We start from the raw sequence: 11,738 nt of genomic DNA on the forward strand, positions 1-11,738 counted from the left end.
CTCAGCCTCTCTGGGAAAGTCTTTGTCAGGGTCCTGGAGAGGAGAGTCCGTCTATTAAATGGTGAATGGCGTATACTTATATAGCGCTTTCTACCCCCTTTTGAAGGCCCAAAGTGCTTTACAGTCACACACACATTCACACACTGATGGCGGTTCCGCTGCCGAACACTGGGGCCAACCTGCCACCAGAGGCAAGGTGGGGTTCAGTGTCTTGCCCAAGGACACTTTGACACATGGGGGTGCAAGGCGGGAATTGAACCTGCAATCTTACAATCATGGGTCGACCGCCCTACCGCTGCACCACGGCTGCCTGTTTTAGTTGAACCTCAGATCCGGGAACAACAGTGCGGTTTCCGTCCTGGTCGTGGAACAGTGGACCAGCTCTACGCCCTCTTTAGAGTGCTGGAGGGAGTTCGCTCATCCAGTCCAGTTGTGTTTTGTGGATTTGGAGAAGACGTTCGACCGCGTTCCCCGTGGTGTCCTGTGGGGGGTGCTCTGGGAGTATGGGGTCCCGGGAGCCTCACTGAGGGCTGTCCGGTCTCCGTATGACCGGAGTAGGAGCTTGGAGTTTGGAGTTTAAATATCTTGGGGTCTTGTTCACGAATGAGGGAAGACCGGAGCGTGACATTGACAGGCGGCTCAGAGCAGTGTCTGTCGTTATGCGGTCACTGTATCGGTCCGTTGTGGTGAAGAGAGCTGGGGCAGAAAGCAAAGCTCTCAATTTATCGGTCGATCTTCGTTCCAATACTCACCTATGGTCATGAGCTCTGGGTCATGACCGAAAGAACGAAATCCCGAATACAAGCAGCTGAAATGAGCTTCCTCTGTAGGGTGGCTGGGTGCTCCCTTAGAGATAGGGGGAGAAGCTCGGTCACCCGCAGAGAGCTCGGAGTAGAACCGCTTGTCCTCCACATCCAGAGGAGTCAGCTGAGGTGGCTCAGGCATCTAGTCCGGATGTCTCCTGGACGCTTCCCTGGGAAGGTGTTCCGGGCATGTCCCACTGGACGGAGGCCCCGGGGAAGACCCAGGACACGTTGGAGAGACTACATCGCTCGGCTGGCCCGGAAGTGGCGGGGGCGAGGGAAGTCTGGGCATCTCTGCTCAGACTGCTACCCCCGCGACCCAGTCCCAGATAAGCGGAGGAAGATGGATGGATGGATGGATGGATGGATGGATGGATGGATGCATTTTTTTAATTTTTCAGTTATATTTTTTGTGTTTTCAATATAGTTTATAATCATTTGTGCGAATGATAAAAGAAAACTATTTTGTTCAGATTATCGGCGCATTAAAATATCTGGCTGTCTGCATGAAAACCATCTCTTGTTTGGTAAAATGTGCGTTCAGTCTTCACAGAATCCCAGTTTTTCCTTAAAGTGAAAATAACAGTGGACCTGTCAAAGCTGAGAAACCTTTAGATAGAAGTTGGAACAAAGACGTTCTGTGGTTTTAAATGTTTTGCATAATTGGAGTCATTTTGAATTCTGTGTAAAGTGCTGATGCAAAAACTGCCCCAGCCTCTCAGCTCTGTGCTTGCATAATTGTGAGATCCCTCGCCAGATCCTAATTGATGCAACTGGATTTTAATCTCTGCTGCTTTTTAATTATTCAAGTAGAAACGTAGCATTAAAACCCATCGAGGCGCATGTTTTTACTTTATTTTTACAACGTGAATCACACATGCATCTCATTGGCCTAAAGGCACAATCGCCTGAGTCATTTTTGACCTCTTTTCTTAGCGTAAAGGAACACAAGAAAGCAGTCCTGTTTATGACATTAGATGAAATGTGCTGTGAGGCTCATAATATGTGATTCTAAATATGGCACATAAATGACTGCTTTGTTCATCAAAGTTAGTGAATTGAAGACAGAATAGCAAGTAATTTATAACATTTAAAGTCCTCTGAGTGTAATTATAGGGATGTTTTTACTCTGTGGTTGTTTAAAGCTGCTGAATTTCTGTTCTCAGAATGACTGGCCTCCCATTTTCAGATGCGTTTTTTTAAAGGTTTTCGTTTCTTGGTCATTGTGGGCAAAAACTGACCAGGTTACTGTGCATTTCGACATGCAGGATGTCTTTGTCAAGAACAGGTTTCTCCTTTCCAGAAGCTACAGAAGTCTTTCCAAGAAACTTTAGACACGGCCCTGACTGTAAAAGCAAAGGCTTTCAAAGGTCAGCCTCCAAAAATGTCAGTCAGGTTGATCCACGGAGTCTTTTGACCAAACTTTTAGATATGTAACAGACATCCTGCATTTCTGCTTGCGGTAGAAAAGTGTGCAATCTTTCTTTCTAATGATACAAATTGTTAAAGAAAAGTGGCACTGAAAACCTTAGGGTTAACCGTGAGAATGCTGTGACTCCATAGTTTCCTGCAGGCTTTACCTCAGAGCTTGACAAGCCAAACAGAAATTTTTAATCACAGCTCCAAGTCTAAAGGAGGAAGCCTTTGTAGCAGCGTTGGATAATTTCCCTTGAAACGAAAACAGTGGATGATGGGATAAATAAACCCGAACTGAGGCGGGCAGCAGTTCAAGGAGAGCATCACGTGACCCACCTTTGATGCATTTTGACGCTGCTGTGCCACAGCCTCCACCCGTTCTTTATTTACTCCTCTGCCTGCCTCCTTCAGAGCTGCATGCGGATGAAGGACTCGCACTGAGATGGATTTTCGGCCAAAATCAGATTTATCGCATATGTGAGCCCTGTAATGGAGACGCAAGCTGTCCTGACAAAAATAACTGACTTCTCAGAGTTGTTCATTTAATACTCTTTAAAAAAACAGGCAACATGTTGTGCATAACTTTAAAAAATGATGGCCCTTTTAATAGTGAATTATAGATAAAAGCTAAAAGTAAAACTTCAAGAAATGTATCAAAAACGAACGTTACTTTGTATCCAGCGTTTGCAACAAAACATATCATCAAGCCGGAGCATCTTGAGAGGGCATCTTTTTCTGCATAGCATGGAAAAAGCATCTAAACTACAGTAAATATAAACCATCTGCAGTCCTGGTGCTTCTTCACTTTGGTCTGCAAATAAAGGTGTCTCCTGAGTTTCTTTGTCTTATCCAGAGTGTAGTTACTCCTCTGAACAGAACCAGGTAGATCAAACAATATTTATCAAACTTGGTGAATCAAAAAGTCTCATAGTGGCACCAAGGATGCAAGAAAATACCAAACCTAGCAAAAATAAAACGGAAATAGGATTTTTTAAATTCAATTTATTCCAAAAATGAAAAGATTTGTATGGCACAGTTCAGTCCAGGTCATTCTATTGTGGTTAAATTGTCCAAGTTTTAATGTTTGCAGTGTTTTCTGTATTGATCATACATGAAGAAACACCAACAAGTGTAGAATGTGTCAGACATCTATATAAAATGAACTTTTTACATAGAAACGAATGTGAAGTGCAGCTCATTGATTTGCATTTGCTTTGATAAATGACAACAGTTCACTATGAACTAATAAAACTATCAGGCCTACAGGTCTTACACAGGAAAAATTGATTCAACTAAATAAGCGACACGTCGCATTTCGGGCAGACACTCGGCAGAATTGCAGGTTACTCCCCTAGGGCGGGTCTGTTAATTAACCCACCTGCTTAGCGTCCTATTTAAGTCAGGTGTACAATTGTTCATTCTCTCTTACCTTCAGCGCTCATTCTTTGCCGGTCTCCGAGCCCGCGGGTCTCCTTCTCTTTCGGCGTCTTGCCGTGTTCCCCCGTCCTTGGGAAGGATGATCCCCATCTTTCTGATGTGGGGTTTTGGTTTCGCCGCGTCTGCTCTCCTTAATTTCTCCTCCGATCCGCGGGCGGCTGACGATCCGCGGGCGGCTGACGATCCGCGGGCGGCTGACGGCGCACAGCGCGTTCGTTTCGCCGCGGTCGCGTGCATCTGCAGGGGGTGTGCTTTCCGCAATGTTCGGGATGTCCGTGCCCCCCCGATCAGGAGTAGTCGGGTCTTCTCGTCTGCCGTGGTCACCCCAATTATCCACGGTGAGCTTCATGCGGAACTTTTCCCGTGTAGTTTTCTATGGCTGCGTCTCACTTCCTGTTTACTTCGGTGACGTCACGCCCCTAAGGACCCTGGGAATTGTAGTTTTTTCCGGGTCCTTTATGATGCGCTTCTGATTCTTTTTCTGCTGCGTTGTTCTGCGTCGTCCGGTTGTTTTATTTTTTTTTTTTGCAGGGGTTGTGGGGTCCTTTCTGTGGTTGTGAAGGCTGGCAGACTTCGTTTGGACAGGTTTCTCATGCTGGCTGAATTTATCGTGGCTTTTAGCATTTGTTTTCTATTGCTGTTTTGTTCTTTGGGAGCTGTGTGTAAATCTTGATTGTCTTTAATTTGATGCTGGCTTTATTATTATGGCGGTTCTTCTGTTTGTTTTCTTCGTTGTTGTAGCTGCTGGTTAGTTGGAATGTGAATCAGTGTCTCTTGGACCCGTCTCTGCTCTATGGACATTTTCCCTTATGATTGGTCTCTCTTATGCAGCGTCTATGGCTCATTTTATTCACTCAGCGATCCTCATTCATTGCCCCCGCACGTTCTGCTCCGCCTGTTTTTTCCCTGCTCTGTGTACCCCAGTGGGTCCTGCCCTGTCCTCAGGGACTTGCGTCGGCCGCTTTAGTGAGTGTGTCGGTCTCGTCGCGGCCTTGTTTTCTCGGCTGGGGGTAGTTCGATCCTGGGCCGCGTGTTCCTGTTCTGGATTTTCGTGTTTTGCGTTTGATCTTTCCCTCTCTATGCCTGGAGTGGTTTTGTGATGACTGTTGTGTCTTCAGGCTTCCTCCACTTTTTCTCCTGTGTCTGCGCCTTCTGGTTTGGGGGAAAAGGATTTAAGAAGAGTGGTTTGTGTTTGACCGGCCGCCAGAATCTACAGCTCTGATGGTTCTTAAGGGGTCGTCCGGTTATTTCATCCTTGGAGATTATATTAAGGCTGTTTCAATATTGAATGATAGTATTGTGTCATCGGTTGACTTGGTTAATTAACACTTTGAGCAACTTCTACCCTGACCATAGGAAATATATCACTTGCGCTCTCAAGCTTAGTTCAAGAGTTAAATCTTGTGTCCACAAGTCAGTCTTCGGTCTGCCTTTTCTAAGCAGATGGCACTCTGCTAGATGCATCCCCATTTGGAGGCTTGTTATACTCCGCCTCTGAATGCTTAAGGTTCAGTCTAGCAAAAAATAATATCAAAACCTATGATCCCTCATGGCTCTCAAGTTCTCTTTTGCAGTATCCAGTCGCCCTTGGCTAAATAAAAATTTGAGAACCATTAATATCATATACAAGGCATCAAATCCAGCCGAGCTGTAATCCTCTGCTACGTGGGATGTTGACCTTCCTCATCTACAAATCTCCTTGGCTACGCTTCCCATCTACTACTCCTACTCCTCGATGGCCTCCTGAAGGTGCGTCCCTCTGAAACTGTCAAAGGTTACTTTTATCATTGGAATATATAAAAAAAAAAAAAAAAAAAAAAAAAATTGGTGTTAAGATTCCGTGCAGGTCATATATTTCACTATTATTTCACTGTTGGAATTTGTAATTATGGTGGTTTCTAGGGTGCGATAAATCCACAATGGGTCTTTACCTTAACTATCTATTAAATTTCACTTTCTAAGATTTGTTTTTAAAAGCACTGTTATTTAATTTATCTCAATCATTTTGAAACTGATCAGTTTCTGGGTTATTTATATATTCTTGTCAAGACTAATACTGCTTTGTTTTTTTTTTATCTATGCATCGCATCCTGAGCCTGCGAACCCTCACGCCCCGATCAGCTTCTCCGTTTCCAGGAAATGATGTCACCCATGCATTCCCTGATCTGGTGCTGCAACGATGACTGCTCAACGTACCTATTGCTGCACTGAAAGTGAAGGGGTGGTGGACCTCCTCTGCGTTCCAAGGACACTTCTGGCTTGAATCAATCTATGTCAGCTGCAGAATGAGTGTGAAATTCTTGGATTATGAATGTTGAAAGAAAATTATTTGTCAGGTGGAAGCCTCAAAATTTAGGTTGCTCTAAGTTGTATCAATTCAATCATTTTAATTGGTATGCCAAATGGGAGAAAACTTTGTGGCCGTTAAGCTTGTTGTGGTATTGTCGTTGGAGTTCGTAATAATGGAAGTTATTAAGCCTGCGTGAGTAGCATGCATAATGTGTATATAATGGCGTCGAGCCCGTCATAGTGTGATGGCAGCTTAGAATAATGGATTTTACTAAGCTTGTGTGAATATTATGCCAGATGAAATGTTTATGGCCGTTAACCCGTCATAGTATGTGATGGAAGCTTAAAATATGGGGTTATTTCATTCATGGCATAGGATGTCATCGGGAGCATTGTATTGGATGTAAGTTTGTGTCATCCTAGGGTCGTCCATGGCGGCTAGAATTATAGTTCCGCACAGTTTTGCGGGCGAGGGCTTTACGTTCTAAGATCAGGTAGGAGTACTTCTTATGTCGGCTCCCATTTCATTTCTTTCCCCCTCTCTTTGAGGTAGTATGCTCCCCTGGTGAATGGGAGCGGCCCAACGGTCAATGGTGCCGGGGTAAACACATAGCAGATACACTAGATAGCATGTTCCCTTCGTAGAGTGGTTCTCGAAGGGAGCGACCCAAACGGTCAATGGTGCCGGGTAAACACATAGCAGATACACTAGATAGCATGTTCCCTTCGTAGAGTGGTTCTCGAAGGGATCGGCCAAACGGTCAATGGTGCCGGGTAAACACATAGCAGATACACTAGATAGCATGTTCCCTTCGTAGAGTGGTTCTCGGAGGGAGCGGCCCAACGGTCAATGGTACCGGGTAAACACATAGCAGTCATACTGGAAAATGAAATGAAATGAAGTGAAAATGGAATGCAGCCAAAAACACACCTCATCTTATTTACACACTGATTATACATTCACATTTTCTTCTTCTGGATGATCTTGGCGTTGGGGGTTTTTGTTACCCTAAAGCGTAAGGAAAATAATTATCTTAAGAGAAGTCCTCCCTCAAGTAGAAGCCGCGAATGATGAGTATAAAATGCATGGTGTTTAAATTGAATCAGGTTGTGTAATCTTGTTGGCTCCCCTCCAGTCTTCTTTTTCTCTTTCTCTCTTCAGATAGTATGCTCCCCTGGTGAACGGGAGCGGCCAAACGGTCAATGGTGCCGGGTAAACACATAGCAGATACACTAGATAGAATGTTCCCTTCGTAGAGTGGTTCTCGAAGGGAGCGGCCAAACGGTCAATGGTGCCGGGTAAACACATAGCAGATACACTAGATAGCATGTTCCCTTCGTAGAGTGGTTCTCGAAGGGAGCGGCCAAACGGTCAATGGTGCCGGGTAAACACATAGCAGATACACTAGATAGCATGTTCCCTTCGTAGAGTGGTTCTCGAAGGGAGCGGCCAAACGGTCAATGGTGCCGGGTAAACACATAGCAGATACACTAGATAGTATGTTCCCTTCGTAGAGTGGTTCTCGAAGGGAGCGGCCAAACGGTCAATGGTGCCGGGTAAACACATAGCAGATACACTAGATAGCATGTTCCCTTCGTAGAGTGGTTCTCGAAGGGAGCGGCCAAACGGTCAATGGTGCCGGGTAAACACATAGCAGTCATACTGGAAAATGAAATGAAATGAAATGAAATGAAGTGAAAATGGAATGCTGCCGAAAACACACCTCATCTTATTTACACACTGATTATACATTATACATTCACATTTTCTTCTTCTTCTGGATGATCTTGGTGTTGGGGGTTGTTACCCGAAAGTGTATGGAAAAATAATTGTCTCAAGGAATTGAACGGAGCCTTATGCCAAAACGAAGTTGTGAATCAAATTGTGAATGTCATCCTAAAGATGTTGTGAAAACCTAAAGATGTCGTGAAATAAATGTTCTTCTGCAAGAGTTGTCTGACTGAAATAAGCGACACGTCGCATTTCGGGCAGACACTCGGCAGAATTGCAGGTTACTCCCCTAGGGCGGGTCTGTTAATTAACCCACCTGCTTAGCGTCCTATTTAAGTCAGGTGTACAATTGTTCATTCTCTCTTACCTTCAGCGCTCATTCTTTGCCCCTCCCTCCTCCCCGGCTTCCACCTGTGGGCTCCGTTACGGGGGTTGTTACCCGAAAGTGTATGGAAAAATAATTGTCTCAAGGAATTGAACGGAGCCTTATGCCAAAACGAAGTTGTGAATCAAATTGTGAATGTCATCCTAAAGATGTTGTGAAAACCTAAAGATGTCGTGAAATAAATGTTCTTCTGCAAGAGTTGTCTGACTGAAATGAGGTAAAATTTCTGGTCTAAGGCTTCAGACAGAAAATCTTCAGCCGTTAAAGAGCTACTAGTGTTGCTTTTGATGTCATGTCTTTCTGTAAAAAAACAATAGTTTCAGTTTTTTAAAAAGCAAACATTCTTTTTTGCTTCTATAGGTTGAAGAAGAAGAGGAAAGTGTGTATGCTGAAGGATCAGCAGAAAGTAAGTCAATGAAAATCTGGATTTTATATGAGTCATAAGACATGAAAACAAATCCTTACCGACATATCTTTGTCTGCTGTCTGTCATTACCCAGAAATAGATTTCATTCAACATTTTATTACAGACACACAAACTGCCCCATGCTGCCTAATGCCACATAAGTCATGAGGCCTTTTTCTTCCTGGTTAACTGAATGAACCTCAGTGTTTGGCATGAATGTGGGTGTGTGTGTATTTTAGCGTCTCTGCGTCAGCTGCATTGATTGGGTAATGGGGTGGGAGGCTCATCTGTTGATTCACGATTCCCAGTCAGACTCTGGTGTTTATCTGATCAGCTGAACCGATGTTACTGAAGACAGAATTCTCCACAGAGGCTGATTGGGTCCAAAGACTTCAGTTTGGAGCGTAAACGAGCTCAATAGTTGGAGGAAAATCCCACTGGTGCAGGAACACCTGTCTCTGCTTCAGCGACAGTAAACTGATGAGGATGACAGCTGGAGCTTTCTTTATACACAGAACAAAAATATAAATGCAGCACTTTTGTTTTTTTGCTCTCATCTTTCATGAGATGAACTCAAAGATCTAAAACAATTTCTACAAACACAAAATACCTATTTCTTTCAAATATTGTTCACAAATCGTCTACATCTGTGATAGTGATATTGACATAATTCATCCCACCTCATAGGTATGCCATAACAAGATGTTGAATAGACAGCATGAATATTTCACAGGTGTGGCTAAGACTGGCGACAATAAAAGGCCACGTTTGAGGGAGCGTGCAATTGGCATGCTGACAGCAGTAACGTCCACTAAAGCTCTTGCTCATGAATTGAATGTTCATTCCTCTACCAACCAGCCGTCTCCAAAGACGTTTCAGAGGATGTGGCAGTACATCCAAGCAGCCTCACAACCGCAGACCACGTGTAACCACACCAGCCCAGGACCTCCACATCCACCATGTTCCCCTCAAGATCGTCTGAGACCAGCCCCTCGGACAGCTGCTACACAGACAGTCGGTCTGCAAAACCAAAGAATTTCTGCACAAGCTGTCAGAAACCGTCTCAGGGAAGCTCGTCTTATCGCCATTGGGGTCTCGACCTGACTTAAGTTTGCCAAAGTTCACATTTGATGGTGTCTGGCATGTTGGAGAGACGTTCTCTTCCCAGATAAATCCCTAACACTGTTCAGTTGGATTCAATTCAATTTTATTTATATTGTCCAACATTACAACAAAAGTCGTCTCAAGGGGCTTCAGACCAGCAATTGTATAAGAAAATGAAATCAGTTATAAAATACAATAGGTAATTGCTAAACTAAACTAAACAGAGTAAACTAAACTGGCATCCCTGCCCTTAGACCCTCCTTCTCAGCAAGGAAAAACTCCTCAAAAAATTGATTCTGGTTAAAAAAAGAAGAAACCTCAGGGATGCCCACATGAAGGAGGGATCCCCCCCTAGGACGGACAGGCGATGTACCAGAACTCATAGAGAAGAAGCAGCTTATCTTACTCTACAACTACATGTTTAAATAGTCCAGCAGACGGTCTTTATCCAGATGGAACTGGGGGGGAGATGGTAAACGTATACTTATATAGCGCTACCAAGGACAAAGCGCTTTACAGTCACACACACATTCACACACTGGTGGCCGCGCCGCTGCCAAACACAGGTGCCCGCCTACCACCAGAGGCAAGGTGGGGTTCAGTGTCTTGCCCAAGGACACATCGACTCATGGGCATGCAAGGCCTGCAATCCTACGATCATGTGTCAACCGCCCTACCGCTGCACCACGGTGAGGTCCACATCAATCACTCCCGGTCCTCCGGATGGGAGTAGGAAAGGGGGACAACACATGAATCCCACTGCACCAAACAGAGGCATGAAGAACTAAATGATAAATAAATGATCAAGAATAGAGGAGAGAAGGAGTACATGAGGATAAAGGACAGAACCCCAGTGCACCATCGTTTCCCCAGCTTCAAACTTCTAGCAGCCCACTAACAACTAATTGTTATTGTTATTAAGTTTAATTCAAATATGTTAGTAGGAAGTGCATGCAATATGGTACACATAGCGGATGGTAATAATAATGACAATAATAGAACATTTTTAGGATATCAATTTTAATACATTATAGTATTAATCCAAGCAGCGGGGAATGGGCCGCCCTGGCCCGGTTTATGAAACCATCTTCCCGCCGCAGAGAAATATGTATAACCATCTGTCCTGTTTAGGGCAGATGGCCGACAGCATGTGTGGCGTCGTGTGAGTGAGCGGTTTTCAGATGTCAAAGTTGTAGATTGAGTGGCCTAAGTGGCCAGTCTGAGGCACAACTGTGCAATATTCAGGTTGTCTAATCAGCATCTTGATATGGCACACCTGTTAGGTGGGATGGATTATCTCAGCAAAGGAGAAATGCTCTCTATCACCAATTTAGACACATTTGTGAGCCATACTTGATGTTTCAGATCTTTGAGTTTATCTTATGACAAACGGGAGCAAAACCCAAAAGTGTTGCTTTTTTTATTTTTGTTCAGTGTAAAACCAGAATTTTGTCAGAGCAGATGGACATCCTGTAAATGTTTAATATTATTCTGTAGTTAACATTTAGTTATATGTTTTGAACAAGTTTTCAAATTATGACATAGCACTTTATTAGATTTGAGTTAAACTTGAAAACTCAGCTGTACTTTTATTTTCAGATATGTAGAATATTCCTGAAGTCTGTTGGTTTAAATAGTTTTGGTGTCTTACTAGGTTCATTCTTACTTAACTTATAGATTTTTTTTAACCTCTTTGTCATTGCAGGTCGGTGCCATCAGTTGATTCTGTCTCTGCAAAACACAACTTTTTATTTATTGTTTGACTGATTATGATGTTTATTTGCCTTTTAAAAGACTTGGTTACACTTTATAATAACAATCCCTTATAGCTTGTCAACAAATCATTAATAAACCTATTTCCACAACCTGCTGATATGCTTAAAGGTCATTTTATTTCTAATTAAAAACCCAAAGTTTGTTTTGAAGTTTGACAAACAGAAACATCAGATGATTAAATCTGCTCCTCTCTTTTATGACTACGGGATAAATTGAGCTATACTTTTAAGTTAACTGCTTGGAATTTTTCTCACATCAATAAACTCATTATTGAATTACTGTAACTCTGTTTACGTTAAACCAGGCCCCCTTGAAGATGACATTTGGTCCAGAATGCTGAGCATCTGTTTACAGGCTCTGTTCATAAAACTGAAGCACAACTTGAGCCAG

General features: G+C 43.5%; 1 protein-coding gene across 1 annotated transcript in view; it reads left to right on the forward strand.

The window, feature by feature from the left end:
* The window catches only part of ak5 (adenylate kinase 5), a 107,160-nt gene that overhangs the window by 74,163 nt on the left and 21,259 nt on the right, over nt 1–11,738 (forward strand). Inside the window, exon 9 of the mRNA XM_004078698.5 lies at nt 8,423–8,468. Coding sequence (XP_004078746.1) covers nt 8,423–8,468 — 46 coding nt within the window. The remainder of the gene's footprint in view (nt 1–8,422; nt 8,469–11,738) is intronic.

Source organism: Oryzias latipes, chromosome 17 (assembly GCF_053564925.1).
Source record: "Oryzias latipes strain Hd-rR chromosome 17, Olatipes_Hd-rR_3.1".
In the NCBI taxonomy this organism is placed as follows: domain Eukaryota; kingdom Metazoa; phylum Chordata; class Actinopteri; order Beloniformes; family Adrianichthyidae; genus Oryzias; species Oryzias latipes.